A 16352-nucleotide genomic window follows, 5' to 3' on the forward strand; every position below is an offset into this window, starting at 1 on the left:
AAATTAAATACAGATATATATCCTCATTGGCCAACCCGTACGCAATGTTGCTATTCCCAATAGAATTGTACATATTTAAAATGTATAAAATACAGTATGGAAAGTAAACACTTGATTGCAATAACCGGTTACAGCAGAAGTTCATCAGCAAGGCGATCTGTTAGAGACTAAGTGGCGGAGTGTTGCAACAGGACCTCAGATTTACAGTACATCTTTTTCCTTTAGGACGAAACCACAAGGTTGCGGACAGCCTTTTAGAACAATTGTTGGGTAACTTAAAAAATAAATACTAGCGAGCGCATTAAGACACTTGAAAAAAAAAACCCGTTATCATAGAATTAAAGGTTAATAAGGTGCACAATACAATTGAGAATTGTACTCAAATAGATCATAGCAGTGGGCGCTATACCCCGTATAACCTTTTACCACAGGTTTTCCACAACAATGCAAAGGTGGAAAGCGGCAAGTCAGAGTTTATTGGGTTTAGTTTATATACAGTGTTTTATTCGGAATTCATTTTTTGCACAGTCTGACGGCTTATGTTAAGCGTTTTAACCTTAAAAAAAAAGTTTGTGTACTGTGCCCGGCGTTCTTGCACTTAATTGTAACATTTTTCTAGTCTGACTCTGAACAGACCTCTCTGTCAAAAAACGGACATTGGATATTCCTTTAGGAAATCAGATTTTGGTCACCCTGAAACTTTGATAACCTGATGTGCTTTCGGGTCCTGGACTGCGCTCCAAGAGGGACATTGGTTTGTGTTCCCAGTCAAACATGAAACCTAGCCGGGGGAAAGTGTGGGCGATGCAGTCTAAAGAGAAAGCACATACGATACAGGGTACCCAGAAACCTTAAGCTGTGCAGGTGTTGTGCTGCAGCCCCACATTTAACAGACTATACGGTGCAAATAAACAGAAAAACGGATTGTTCGCCCCGACCCTTTTAAAAGACTAGTTAAGGTCTCTCTGGACCTCACGCTTTTCATAGTGTCCGAGAACAAGCCACCGTGTCCAAAATTCATAATATCCTTTCTCACATCTAAGTCGATACAAGAATGTTGGTTTTGCCGATTTTGTTCAAGCCTTCCTTTCGGAACGGGCTGGATCCTCGGATCGATTCCGAGTTTCTTCAGTGTAATCACGTCTGGGTACGGAAGGTTATTTAATAAGAGGTGCACAGCATATTCTGAGATTACATCTCGATAGGCATGCAGACGTTTAGGGGGGGAAAAAAAAGACCAACACTCGTATAAAAGATGAACAACAAAACATTTTGAAGTTGGTTTATTTCTAGAGCAAACTCAAGTTTATATTTTAGCAAATTCTATCACGTGGATGTTAACAAAAAAACCATGTAATATGTACAGTTGTCATAATACACACAAAATAAAACAAATATATAAATACAGATATGGATATTACATGACAAAAGCCAAAAAAAGTCCATGCACTGTGAACAGGTTGCTAGGAATACCATCTCTAATGTCTGATGCATCAGCAGATTATACTGACAGTAAAACGCTGTATTCTACAAAAGGCTGGCTACTTACCCTTATACAGTAATTCAATTGATAATTATCTGCAAAGGGCAGAGGGGTTTTATATGACAAAATGGCAAATTACTTATACATGGCCTAAAGCTGTTGGTATGCAATAAAAAAGTATTGTCGGTTATAGTCAAGGCAAGCACACATAGTGTACCTTTAAAAAGCCACATGCCTCAGTATGTTGCACTACATGAAAACTAGAATCATGGGGTGTGTCTATTCATTACACTCTCTCCACAGTCCACTGCTGCAGTCTGCGGAACAACCATTAGCCTTGGATATCCAGATTGTGGTCACAACGCTGATTGATGTCTTTCAAGTCTAATGTTTTTCAGATGGCAATTTTGTCAGCCGAAAAAATTGAATGTGCTTAGATGAAATTAACACTATGCACAGTGCGACTGGAAAGTTAGCAGTGCGTCGTCGCTAAACGTGGTGCCAGTCGCTGGGGGCGTCACGGACACATGCAGGTATATTGGTAACGTGCAAGAAACTGAAGGGCTGTGTAATCGGATCGCCAAGCTACTTGATTGGAAAATTAAAGCACAAAATCTTCAGTTGATCATTTGACATCTGTTTTATTGCAAACAGAAACATACAGTCTTCAGTACTATCTAGGGAGGAGAAACAACAGAGATGCAACAAGTAAGACTTCGCATCTTCTTGAACTAAGGCTGTACACCTATTCCTTTAACAGTCTGTGTAGTGAAACAGTACTTGGAAAGTAATGTAAGGCCAGACGGGGTTTAGTTTTCTTCCCTAAACGCACATGAACATTCAGAGGAGTACTTTGTATTTAGCAGTATGTGTTCTATTCTTAAAGCAGTTACAGAATCATAAAGGGACATTTGAAACTTTAATACTTAAAACTTTAAAACTGACATTGCCTGTCATGAAGTCTGTAAGACACGTACATGAGATGTCTGATAGCTGAACAGTGCTTTGACTTTCAACACATCTAGATAGCTAGAAACTAAAATTGGGCCATTTTGGGATTAGAGTCCTGCCAGATAATGTCCCCATTAACACTGATCAGAAAACATCCACGCTACAGTATATGAAAGGTTGCTGAAGTAATTGTTTTCTTTTTTTGATGGTGGTGCAGCATGGTTTTAGTTCTGCTTTTATGTCAAACCCAACCACAGTGCCAAACACTGCAGACTTTCCAGTAAAGCAGGAAACTACCTGCGTTTATTATTTTTGTTCTTTTTCTTATTCATTTGAATTCAGTACACTGCAGAATTTGCTCCAAGTGAAAAATCGAAGTTTAACAACTAAGTTCAGCAAATTACATGAGAAAAGTAAAAACACTGATAAGGATTTTGCTACATCCAGTAGTTTTATCATTTTTTTTAAGGCTGAGTAATCAGCAGTCCAATTCCTAATACTTTTACCAACAAAGATTCTACAAAACATTCTGACATGTTGATCTAGGCTAGATTGTAAAGAAAATGTAAATGCCTTTACTGGCCTTTATAGCGATCGATAAAAAAATTAAAACAGTTGATCAAGCTTTGGCTCTGTACAACATAAACTAATCTTTTCCCATTTGTAACAAACTAGAACGAGAGCAGTGAAACTGTGGTCCTTAGATGTAAGTTTACCTAAAACCATCATGTTACAAAAAATATAAAATAATATTCTAACACTTATTACAATGCTAATTTTTGGTAGTGTTATTGTATCCAACCATCTCACACTGTTGACTTTGTTTGCTTGGGTCCTGCTGCTTTATCACTGGGCCAGCCAAATGATTTTATATTACTCAATGGGATTCAAGAGTAAGAATAAAACTGTATAATTCTTTTACATAAGTTCTCAGATATGTTTTATTTCTTAGACTGAACTGTTTATCCAAGAACCGCTGTAAATTTGATGAGTGACTGGAATGCTGAAAAGGTAACTTGGGGTCTTTCAGCTCACAATATTTCCAAGGCGTTGCAGAACACTTTTTTGGACGCTTTCTTCAATTTCAGCAAAGTAACATTAGCTGCCAGCTAAATGACTGACAGCGGTTAAAAATGTATCGGAAGCCGACAGGCTTCAACATACAGTGTGACACTCGCGTTTTTCAAATTTCTAAAAATGAACGTTTAAACTATTCACCACTAATTCACACCTCTTTACATTCTTCATTCCTTAAAAAGGGAGAAAACGTGAAACAGAAAAACATAGCTTGAGGTCATTGCGCAAAATAAAAGAAATTGACAGATACTGTAAAGAAGAAAACACTGCTTGCAACAAGCACTTCCATCTAATGATGTAGAAAGGGGTGTGCTGACGAAAACACAGACAGAAGGATTTTGAAAGAGGCACAGCTTTTTCCCAATCCGGATGCATGATTCCCTTCAGTTTCCTCCTGCTAACTGTGAGTGGAGACATCTGAGGATGAGCTGCTGTTACTGTTAGTTGTTTGGGCTCTTTTGATGTACAAATTCAACAGCTTCATCTGAAAGAGAAAATATTAAGGTTCACGATAAGTAAAGGGAGGGAATTTGTCAGGAGGAAAAATGTCTTATGCCCCCGTTATTCAAAGGCCAATCAAAATGTCAGAGGAGTGGCAAGGCTGCTGGTTTTAGAATAACCTTGCTCTTGATCACCAGTACCTTCATGCATTCCAGGCTGCTGCAGAAGCGCTGTTGTGTTGTCACACGAGAGTGAAAATGGCCAGCAAAAGGAAAGACCTTCATAGAAATTGCTCAGAAGCAGGCAGGCCTTAATTATCAATCATAGACATATAATCCATCAGGTGAGAGAAGAGCCTTACTATTCTATAGCTTGTGAACGCACCCAAAATCACTGACAAATAATAGAAAACAGGCTTTAAGTTCTCCAAACTTAAAAAAGACCATATTCCAGGAACAGAAGATTCAGGATGTTTCACTGTCAACTGCAGATCTGCACCTAGTTTGAAATACAGTTGAGTTACACCCATCTATTATATTATAAAAGTACATAGTTCACATCACCCGGTCAAACTGATTTATTGGTACAGGGCAGTTCGACTCCCAGGCCAGACAGGAGGACCCAGTAAAGTGGCTGGACAGGTCATGTTCAGTATCCAGACATACATACTGTACACATACACTCATGGAGAGCAAGCTGGGGTATGCGAGAAGACAAATTCCTAATGCAAGAAATTGTAAATGGACAATAAAGTGCTCTCTCTTATCTTATACACATACACACACACAACCTGCGACACAGGTGGATACACAAAAAGGTACAGTATGTGCATGCACACTGCAAAACACACTGTTGGGCAGAAAAAAAAAAGCATGGAATCTAAAGATCAGTTCCAAGGATAACACCCAGTGAAATGAGTAATGAGCTATACCACTAATTTAAATTCTTAGAAAGCTGAAGAGAGCGTGTGCTGGTGTCATATTTCTCGCTTCTCCTGGCGGGGAGCCCTTACAACACTATGCCCTACCCTGTGACTACGCCCTGCAAGCCGATACACGCCAATCAAATTAACCAGGTCACCGAGTGCAGGGAGAAGGGCCTCAGATTTGGATATTTCACCGCTCTAAAATGTCAGAAGTGTCTTATAGGGGGAGAAACCCCTAATTAATTACAAAATCAATTTCTTTTTTGAGGTATGAAGGTTTATCAGGGTAAAATGTTCAGGCAATGTTACGCTACTAGCACGTCACTTATTTAAGGAATTATAGTTTATCGCTCAGTGTTTGCACATGGGTCTAAAACAGGCTTAATTCAGTCGAAGAGCTGACAGGACTGATGGCAACAGGCATTTCTGTAGTTATGCAACCCAGAGCCAGGCTGAGGATGAGAGTGTTTAGTGAGTCACGCTCAAGGCTCCACGACAGGGATGTTATGCTATGAGATTGCGGTACAGGTGCAGGCTTTTTTAAAACGTCCTTCAATGCGCAGCAGAACACACAGAAGCCGAACTTCCTTTGCCTTCTCTGGCGATTTTATACCTCAGTGAATGTAGTTCCGCCTAAATAAGTTTGGTTGTTCTTCCAGTTTAAGATGAGCGTTGTTCTGCGAGACTGGCAGAAAATGAGCACATTTTAGGTGTGCAGACAAGAGCTACGCAGCTTTCCCTCCATGTTGTGCAAAAAGCCATGGCTAGGTCTCTAAATGACACCTCCCCCCCCGGCTTATGTAAGTTAAAGGGTACATATCAGTGTAAAACTCAAAACGCCACACATACCTTGCTTCCTGTAAGTTGTGCGAGGTGTGGTTTCAAGTCCTCGCCAATGACAGAGTAGATGGCGACGAGACAGAAGACACTGGCCTTGCGAACACTGCTCTCAGTGTTGTCATAGCCCTGCAACAGGACAACAGGCCACCTGTTAGACCTCTCCAGAGAATGACTTATTTGACACACAAACTCGTGAAGCGTTCCATATTCTGGGACGGTGCGGTGGCTCTGTGGCTACAGCACTGCGCCTGTGGCTGGAAGGCCGGCAGAGGAATCCTACACCGTTGGGCCCCTGAGCGAGGCCCTGAACCCCAGCTGCTCCAGGGGCGCCGTATTAATGCCTGACCCTGCGCTCTGACCCCCAGCTTCTCTCTCCTCCTGTCTGTGTGTCTCATGGGGAGCAAGCTGGGGTATGCAGAAAGACAACTTCCTAAGAAATTGTACAGGGCCAATAAAGTGATCTTATTTGCTTCACAGAAGCTCTTTTTCTAGGGTGACCTGCACTTGTACAAAATCAATAAAATAAGTGGATAAGGAAAAACATTATCAAGAACAAATCACGAGAGTATGAATGATAATTGGCTTGTGACTGTTCCACAATATTAGAGATCAGAACCACCTGAAGAGGATTCTAATTCTGTGCCGCATATATGAAGTCAAAGTCGGCAGCAGTGCCCAGCTGTTCCACTCTTGTCAAGGATCATCTGCCTGACACAGCTGGCTCTGCCAGGGGAACAGGCAGATGTATGAATTCATACATTGTAAAACTGTATAAAGAGACAAATTCAATTTTAAAAAAATTAGGCCCAAATGGATTGCAATAATTAATACATGCCTGCATCTTTCAAAGTTATTCCAGTGATGACTGTCAAAAGATAAATAGTATCAAAAGTAGAACATGAAAGGAAATGATTTGCCGGATATTTCTGGTTTGGTTCTAAAAAAAGGCCTCCTCAGGAGTTGTCAAAACATGTTTATTGTGTAAGTTCTCCTCGGTCCTTCAATAACCCCCTCGCCAACACAAACAGCTGACACCCGGGACGAGGCCGTTACCTGCAGCAGTCCTGGGATGATGTCTGGGAGGAGCTGGTGAAGGGAGTCCTTCGAAATTCGCTCGATGACCTTAGTCTGCATCTTAATGGCTGCCAGGTTGATGGGGTAGTCGGCCGTCTGGATGATGGGGCACAGCACTTTGATGCACTGCTCCGGGTGAATGGAGCTGGCCAGCGTGGAGGCTGCCTCCTCTGCGGCTCTCACCACCTGGCCGGGGAGAGAAGGACAGTGGAGTCACACCTCTCACTGCTCACTGGCAACGGGCAAACAAGACTGTGCGGCACCCCGATTCACCCCCCTCCTCCCTCAACCCCTTGTGCCCCCTTAGGGGTAATTCAAGCTTCTCTCCCTGTCTGTGTGTCTGTGTCTCATGGAGAGCAAGCTGGGGTATGTGAAAAGACAAATTCCTAAAGCAAGAAATTGTACAGGGCTAATAAAGTGATGTTATGTTAATTTCGAACTACTAACCGCTGCCTAAATCAAGAACAATTACTCAAAACAATGTCAGCTGAATCAGAATACTTCTCACCAAACACGAAGAGCAAAACGTTAGCATGTAATGTTTTAGAAACTGCTAAGAATGCTACAGCACACTCTAGTGTTTATTCAGTAAGAAGACCAGCATATACAGCAGGTCACCATTCTGCTAACTGAAGCTTTAAATTCCTGGAAATAAAGCAAAGTTTGTGTCACATTGAATACAAAATATTCAGTCCATTCCCTTGAAAAGCAGAAGACATCTTAGGCATTTATGCTGGATGTAACTATTTTTAGGAGGATGAATTTCTAAGAAAATGCTAAAAAAATTGTTTTTCAATTTGTCAAATGTGAAAGACTGATAAGTATCTTATACAGACACAAATATAAAATACTGTGTTATACAAGTAAAGGTATAGGGTATAAGAGAATTAAGTGGAAATAAGGGGCTTAACTGGAAAAATTAAATCACTTATAACAAAAAAGTTCACAACCATTTATATTACCTACATTTCATCCTGTTTAAGAAACACTAACCTCCTGAATCTTTATGCACGTCATTTAAATATGTAATATGGAAGTTATGAGCTCCATTTGTTCTGATTTGACATTTAGCTTCCACTTTAACTCCGGCCCTTCCATATCGTCCATGAAGTGAGGTGGAACGGAATACTTTTATGTGACTGTATGCCTTCAATTAAAACTAGTGGTTTAAAAACGGCTTGATCCAATTTCAGGGTTTCAGCCTGCTGTTGCTCAGTAGTGGCCAGCTGTCCGTTGCCATGACGAGGGGGTACAAGAGCCACAGGGGTGACACCCAACCAGTCATGCCTGACTGAAGGTCATTCACCAGAAAGGTAACAGGCCTTCACTGTTTCACCAGGCTCAGCGGTAGGTGGAGTCTATATACTATACTGATCAGACTCCAGACTGTGGCTCTCTATGAGACATTGAATATAATGACTTTGTGTTATTTTATGTAGGACTGCCCAGTCACTATTTCCACTCACTAATCCTTAGAGGGAATTCTATCACCTGCCTGTAAAACAAACGGGCGGGCCCTGTCTTCTGGTTCAACTAGCACACACTCCAAAAAAAACCTCAACATTCTTTATTGCGGCCAGACTTTGGGAATGGTATGTCAACTAATTTGAATTTTCAAGCCGAGAGAGTCAATAAATTTAAAACGGCAAGTTGAAACTGCGCAGAAGTTCATTTACAGCTGAGAAGAGGAGGCACTTCTTTATTCAAAGGGTAAACTATGGAACGAGCTACCTAGCTAAGATGTTTAATCCGATACCCTGGTTTCTTTCAAGGAACAGCTGGATGACATCCATAATGATCAAATTTCTACTACCATATAGGCCAGATAGGTTGAAAGGCTCTCTTTAGCTTTAAACCCTTTTATGTCCTTATATCTAGTCTGCAGGCGCGAATAAAAGGGAGATTCGTTTTTATTTTGTATTTCTCGTAGTGTTTTTTTCCCCAATTTCTTTCGAGAAGCAGCTAAATGGAACCCTTGGATCATTCAGCGTCTAACAACCGAAAGAGCCAAAGTCCCAGCCTGGTGACAGGGCCGGGCTGCTTCTCGATGCCACCTGCCACTCACCTCCTTGTGGGAATCTTTGTGTGCCTCCAGCGTTTTCATGATTGTGAGCTCTGCATAGTTTTTGAATCTGGCTGGCTGGTTCCGTAGGATTTCCTTCAAGACTCGTAGCGCCAGGGCTCGGATGGAGTGCTGAGTGAACAGAAAAAACAGTCAGAGCTTTTACAGACAAAACAGCATAGCTTGCTAATCAGAGCAGAAACCCTTTTTATTTTCTTTCTGCAAATATTATTTACACCGTCAATATAACGCCAAAGGAGAACAAGAATTAGCTATGAGAATGTTTTCTTTTATTGTTTATTAATAACAGTCAACAGAACTCCCAAACAACCAAGGAGATGCAAATGTTTTTTTTTCCCTCAGCCTTTGTCAAAGAGGACTCTCAACAACTCAATAAGCCACACCAAACATAAGCAAAATATAGAGATACAGGTGTTTGAGTAGGGAGTTGTGTCACTGTGCAATGGCTGCAAAAGAACACTTAAACAAGGTTAATTCCCTGCTGAAAAGTGGAAAGCAGAAACGATGATTAAGCCGTTTAACCTCCTACAGGTGTGTCCAATCTTCACCCTTCTTTACACCTGAAGGGGGCTAAACAGTTGAATCATTGTTTCTCCTTTCCAGCTTTCAGCACAGAATTAACCTCTACTTGTTCACATACGTGTAGCGTATACCCTAAATTAAAGAGATTTTGGGGTGATTAAACCTAGTGACTTTTCTGAGCTACTCTGTCTGAATTTTTTTAACTAGGTTTTTCTGCAGAAGAGTCCTCTGTGCTGGGAACATGCATCGGCGCCGATCCGTTTCGCCGCCGTCACCGGGGCGTCCTGATTTTAGGGCGCCCGCGGCCGAGAGCCCCCCGAGACCTACGTCCTTGTCGCCCAGCGTCTCCAGCAGCAGCAGCAGGATGGTCTTGAAGTGCTCGTCCCACACGGCTGGGCTGTCCTCCCGCGTGATCTTCAGCAGCTCCAGCAGCGCGCCCTTGCGCTCCTCCACGCGCTCGTTGTGGTTGGACAGCTCCTTCAGGAGGTCCGCCACCAGGTCGGAGTGGTCGACGGGGACTTCTGGGACGAGGCGAGAACCCCATCACCACCACGGAACGGAAACCCGAAACGACACGCACACGCACAGGCCAGCGGCTGCGCCTGAGTGCACGATGTTCAGGGTCGGAGTGAAACTCCTCGCCTACAGGTACTGGGACTGCAAAGCCACAAGCACTATTTTTGCTTTACAGTCAAATCATTTGCATTTGTGATACATGTACAATATCGATAGATTTTTGGGCAAATATTATACACAAACAGGGTATAGACAAACACAAGATATATATATGTGTATAAACACACACACATATATATATAATTTACAATAATGAGGACATCAAAGAGACAGAAAGCTAATGAGCAAAGTGTCATGTCTGCACCTGTGAATCCAATACATTTTTAGATCACGTTACTGTTACTGGAACAAGACATTTCAGCAACTGATCCTGGTCTGGTGGCTCCAAAAAGCCCTGGATCTGTTGTGCTTCATGTCTGAATGAAATTGCTCTTGCCTGATGTGCCTGATCAAGGATTTTATCCATTTCAGTTCATTAAAAAAGCCCAGGATATCAGCTTCAACAACATGACTAATTAGCTTGCTCCATACTTCGAGTAACGAAGTGCCACCTGACCTGTGTTTTAAATGCACTTCCTAATCAATTCAATTTATATATTCAAAGGCTTGGTTTACCACAGCGTTTTTACTGGTTCGCACAAGTAATATGATCAAAGGATCGGATCACAAGATCAATAAATCAGTTTTCATGATCAAATTTCAAGACCGATGATGAACTGTGAAAATGATGATTTCCAGACATCATATCACTTAAAAAACTTAGAGGGGTTTGGGATAAACGAAGGCTTTGGGATGTTCTATCACTCCTCTGTGGCTGCTGCCACATGAGGAAGGGTACAACAGCGTCTTCTGTTGATGACAGATGGCTATTGTTGGTGAGCCGGTTGCCAAGGATGTTCTGCTGGGCTCAGGTCAGGGTTAAAACGTGACCAAAGCAAGTGCTGGACATTGTTTTCTGGAAATTGTGCCACTGTAATCCTGCACTGGGTGATCTCGCATTGTCCAGCCGGAAATCTGACACTCCTGGACTGATTTTAAAAGACTGGAACAACTACCTCGGCCTAAGGACCTCATGAATGTATTGCTGAGCAGTAACGCTGTCCTCAGTTCGTGACAGAGGGGTTACTGAGTTAACCCCTGATTCCACCTTGCACCACCACACTTCCTCCACACCACCGACTTGCTTGAAGAACGCAACAGACGCATGACTCCCGACTTCGAGTCGCTACACGTTGCCTTCTGCAGTGCTCCGTCAGGGGCAAAACAAGCTTTCTGCCCCCACCTCAGGGGCACTCTGGCCCACAAAAGACAGCGATTGTGTCTCTTGGCTGTTAGCGTTACCCCTGAGCATCCAGATCACTCTAATGCTGCACAGGCTACTTCTACCTGGAATTACTTTTGCTGCAGCCACTGCGGTCTGTGAATGACCGCACAGATGGGCAAGATGCATGTGACAGTCCTCAAGATAGTGTGGTTCTGCATCTTCTAGTATATGGCCAGTTCTTAAAGATAGACGTTCCCGATTTCTCTAGACTGGTCTGCTGATTGTTGAAGCTGAACATCACCTCCTCTGGGCAAAGACGATGCCTTCAATCGTGCCAACAGCACAAGGGAATCTATATGTCCCACTCTAGCAATCTTAACGTGTGCATCAGTATATTAACTGTATGCTGCACACTCATGCATGTGTCTGCTGTATGCATTTGTTAATTTAAAATGCACTCCTTAACATCAATATGCTGCCAAAGTGTTTATTTTTCTTCACTATTAGTCGTTATTAGTAGAACATCTTAATTCTCAATCTCACTTCTCCTGTTTTTCTAGCAGTGTTAAGATAATGCATGTATGAGTCAGTGTTAAAGGCATGTAATGAAGACAAGCTTGTTCCATTTATGTTTGGTAGTAGTGCAAAAGCTTTAGGTGAAGTTAGATGAATGACACCACATTTTACAGATGGAGTTAAACTGCACCCACTTTAACCACATAAAATCATTCTGGACTATCTTATTCTACATATTTTGCATTGAAAATGATTTTACCAGGAGTAAAACCCTTGGGATGCAACATCTTGTTTTCAACGCAGTCCTGTCGACGGCCTGGAGAGGACAGTAAGGAGCATTTGACAATCATGAACGTGTTTTACAACACCCTGCTCTGCCCCTCACAGTGAAACCCTGTGCAAGTTCTAAAATGTTTCGTAAAATTTTACAATCATCTTTCAACAAAGTGCTTAATAAATGAATAATCCAATCCACAATTCTTCACCCCCTTCCTGTGAAACTGTTTCAGCTCCTGACAAGCCTTGATTTTTTTATTTCAAACTTAAAGTTTGCAATTAACTCTCCTCAATGCATTTCTTGAAATATGCCTGAATATTGATTGCAATTCACATATAATTCTCACAAAGTGAATGTTTCTGGATATCCACATTGAGTATAAAAATATAAAAAACAGGAGTATGACCTTGTTATAAACAGGCAGCTTCATGGAGTTTTTATATCACTCTAAATCACCTTTAATCAATGTTGCACAGACTTACTTTCGTAATGTAACTTACGGCCTCATGTTACTGGGAAATCATACGTTAGCCATTAAGTATCGTGTCGCTTAAGATCAAAGCTTAAATATTTAGCTACCTTCTCACTAGGCAAGTTGTGTTTTTTTCTCAGACGTTGCTGAGGGCAATACTGAATGAGAAAACATAACGGTAAAAAAAAAAAAGGATTGTGCAAACCGAGAGCCACCACATCTGGGTTATTTACAGCCGGAGACCAAAGCGTTCAGCGACAAAGAGCAGCTGCCTGCGAGAGACTGTCATCATCACAGCAGTGCAGAACAGGTTTGCTCAGTGGCACTGGGGCGAGATTTGCACTACTAACTTTACCAGACCTAGTCCTGTGTGTTTTGCAAACAGCATGCTTGTATTTTGTGCTTTGGGAAAGTTGTATAAAGAGTAAACAGAGCTTTCGTCTCTTCTTTGCAGATAAGGTCCTGAGGGGCTGCCAAGATAAACTCTTAACCCAAAATGCGAGTGTTGCCTAAAGGCTCAAGTATTTTTTCTGAGTATTTCTTTTCAAACCTAAGCAATGTTTGTGTTCGAAACATTTTTATCACCCTGCTTTCTATTTAATGTGGGCTTTGTATTTATTTATCCTTAATTATCCACTCCTCGCACTGTAAACCGTAAATCCCCTTTCCTGTGATTACCCCGCACACACTTGTCCTATTTGTAACACAAAACAGAGATGAGGTAACGATATGAGGAAGAGGTGGAAGACGGATAAGAAAAGGGTGCACACAGGACTCGGGTGCAAGGACTGGCGGCAGTATACAGATCCTTACCATCACGGAATTGCTCCACGTCGTCATCGAACACCGCCTCCTTCAGGGCACTCTTGTCATAAGCGCTGATCGTGTCAGCATAGCTGTACGGGTTGTACTCTCGAGGCCGCGGGCCGGAGAAGGAGCGCGGCGAAGGCGTGTTGAGCAGAGAGGTCTTGTTGTCCAAAGCTGTCCGCCCCCCTTCCACCACGTCCAAACCCACACGGAGGTCCGAACCCGGAGACGCCATCCCACCTTCCCTGCACACCTGGACGGGACAGAAGCAACCTGTTACAGGCCGCCGGGACAAACCGGTGACGTCCCCTGTTTAGCTGTCAGGACGGGTGGAAGTAAACATAAGGAACCTGCTTTAGTCGTGTATTAATATTTGGATTACACTTAAATGAATGACCAAATCCGACATGAAGATTCTTCTTTCAAAATGGAGTTTGCTTTCCCGTCCAGCTCTGGAAAACGACTGTACATGCGTAGTTACGACTCTGTGCAGAGGAGTGCTGCAGTATATTTCTCTTACTAAACTCTTATCAAATTCCTTGGGTACATACACATTTAATAATACTTCCTTGTAATCATACAGCCCTTTCCATCTCAAAGGATCTCCAAAGTGCTTTAAATATAAATATTACCTGCCCCCACCTGTGTGAAACACAGAAGCCCCACTGCACTGGAGATCGGGCAGAAGAATAGAAAATTCCTTTGCCATCTGGATTAAAGAGGAACATTAGCGAGGTCAAACTGTACGAATCTAGTGTGGAATGCAGCTAAGAGACTAGGGTGAACAACCCTACCCTTTAGAGCAGTGCCCTGCGTCTTTAAAGTTTAAGTACTAAGTTTACCAGAGTAAACTGTAACCGTACCAGAGTAAGTATTTAGTTTAACAATTCACCCAAAGGACAACACTCTTTTCAGCTCCTTACCCCTGCTCACCGTACTGGGGCACCGGCTTGGACGTTCTGGGTCAATGGGGAAAAATGTCACCTACTGGTCTACCAACATCACTTACAGTAGCATCCGAGTTTTCCATGGAAGATCTCCTGTCCCAGGTCTGACTAGGCCCGGCCTTCATCAGCTTCTGAGAGGCTACCAGCTGGTAACACAATGCCCTTATCCCTATCATAGGGCAGCTCGGAGTACTCACCCCATCGTCCCTCTTGCCCTCACGCTTGATGGGTTCGTTCAGGTCCTCCTGGCTCCGGTAGCTGAAACTCTGGATGGCCTCTGTGACCCCACGCAGGGAGCTGTAGATTTCATCGGAGTTCATGTTCTCTGTGTCATAGTCCAGCATGCTTGAAAAAAAACCCATGAGAAGCACTTTACAACCTGTCAGATCTGCTCTTCAACAATAAATTGCATGCATACTTTTCTCTGACGCAAAGTGAGTCTTTGCCCCATTACATGAGTCTGCCCTAGTCCTACAGACTGTTCCCTTCCAGTACAAACAGACTGGAATGCAATGGGAGGTTTCTTTCTCAGATCTTGTAAAAGAACAGGTATCTCATTGCAAATAATATGGGGTCTATGTTAGCATGAAAAGTATTTTTTTTTTTTTTACGAAGACAGATGAGCAAATTAAATAAATGATCTATTTTGCCTTAAGAAATGTGCATTGGTGCAATCTTAAATGTTTGGTTTTCTGTGTCTGTGAGCATGTTAAGAAAATCGAAACGCAGTGGATTAATTCTACGGAGTACATTATTGAACTGAAACCCTTCACTGTGCGTGGCAGGTTACGAGGTACTGTAAGTAGAGGAGCAAAGCTAGAAATCTTTAACTGAAAACATGTCCAGGCTGTCTGTGGCTTGTAGGTGAAACAAACACTTATCTGCACTATCTATGCTGAACTGGATATTCAGGTTTTCACAGACGACTTGAGAAGAATTTTCCTTACCAAGTCCTTATAGCCCTTTGATATTTTTACTCCTTTAACACTGCTTTATTTCCCTGTAACTAAATCTCCAATAACCCAACTGGCACAGGTATGACACAAACAGGAAGCCTACATGTCCTAAACAGACCTATGGAGCTAAAAGGTCTTTACTGGAACAAGATCAGAAGGCAAAGCTCGTCCTGAAATGCAACAACATAGTTGTGGAAAAAACGCACAGACAAAAAGATGAAATATATGCCAAGTTAAGCCACTCATAATGCATGCAAGAGGAAATAAGCTGTATTTAAAAATCTCCACAAAGAAAAGATGATGCACGGGAGAAGCATACTCCAGAAGGGGCGTCACAGTACATGTTTGATTTTTCCCATTAAGTGAAAACAGACTGAACAGCAGACACTAGAGGAAAAAAAGATGACAAATCAGCTCCCGATCAGTGCCAGAGGGGTCCCGTTGCTGTTTCTGCCAAGACAGGCTTCAGAGACGCATCACAGCCGCCGACAGACAGAAAGTGGCAGGGCTTTCCCTCCCAGAAAGCGCAGGGTTTTTTTTTTTAAGAGAATGTCTTTAGTCTCTCTGTGAAGCCAGAGGTGCGCACGCCAACTGCTGCACTGTTTGGAAGGTTCATTCTCAAGAACGCTACCACGAAGGAAGCACGCGAACCGGACCTGGAGAAACCTCCGTCTCCGGGGGCATGCCCTGGGAGGGGGGCCCTTGCCCCTGCTCGCTGTCGCCCCCCTCTCTGCCCTACTGTGACGCCCCAGCTGGCGGCTAGCAGCAGCGTGTTACCTGGGAGAGTAAGAGCGCCTGAAGGCCTTGTGGGAGGGAGCAGTGGGGATGGAGTGAGGCTGAGCAGGGGGAGGGGGGTGCTTTGACAGCCCATCGGCACTCCAACCCCAAAACCGACTGTAGCCACAGAGCGGCCGGGAAGAGAGGGGACAAGAGAAGGGGAGAAAGGGGACGGGGGGGGGGGACGGAACGGAGAAGAAAGCAGAGGAAGAAGAGAAACAGAGAGAGGAGAAAAAGAGAAAAAGAAACTATAGTCTGAGTGGCTTGTTAGGGGCATGCAGCTATTAGAGATCACTAGAAGGAGTTAACAGAAACAGATAAACAAATACGGAATGTTCTGTTTATTGCTAAATATCCCACCTTC

General features: G+C 42.9%; 1 protein-coding gene across 16 annotated transcripts in view; it reads right to left on the minus strand.

The window, feature by feature from the left end:
* Positions 1-1268: 1268 nt before the first annotated feature.
* Positions 1269-16352, minus strand: part of clasp1a (cytoplasmic linker associated protein 1a) — a 99105-nt gene continuing 84021 nt past the window's right edge. For 10 of the 16 annotated variants that reach the window (XM_015358458.2, XM_015358466.2, XM_069196591.1 and 7 more), the window contains 9 exons: positions 15989-16105; positions 14453-14600; positions 13315-13561; positions 12012-12068; positions 9724-9917; positions 8857-8985; positions 6771-6977; positions 5727-5843; positions 1269-3995 (listed from right to left, as the gene is read on the minus strand). In XM_015358458.2, coding sequence (XP_015213944.2) covers positions 3909-3995; positions 5727-5843; positions 6771-6977; positions 8857-8985; positions 9724-9917; positions 12012-12068; positions 13315-13561; positions 14453-14600; positions 15989-16105 — 1303 coding nt within the window. In that variant the 3' untranslated portion in view covers positions 1269-3908. The remainder of the gene's footprint in view (positions 3996-5726; positions 5844-6770; positions 6978-8856; positions 8986-9723; positions 9918-12011; positions 12069-13314; positions 13562-14452; positions 14601-15988; positions 16106-16352) is intronic. The other 6 variants (XM_069196596.1, XM_069196598.1, XM_069196599.1 and 3 more) reach the window with 2 other exon arrangements.

The sequence above is a fragment of the Lepisosteus oculatus genome, chromosome 12 (assembly GCF_040954835.1).
Source record: "Lepisosteus oculatus isolate fLepOcu1 chromosome 12, fLepOcu1.hap2, whole genome shotgun sequence".
Taxonomy (NCBI): domain Eukaryota; kingdom Metazoa; phylum Chordata; class Actinopteri; order Semionotiformes; family Lepisosteidae; genus Lepisosteus; species Lepisosteus oculatus.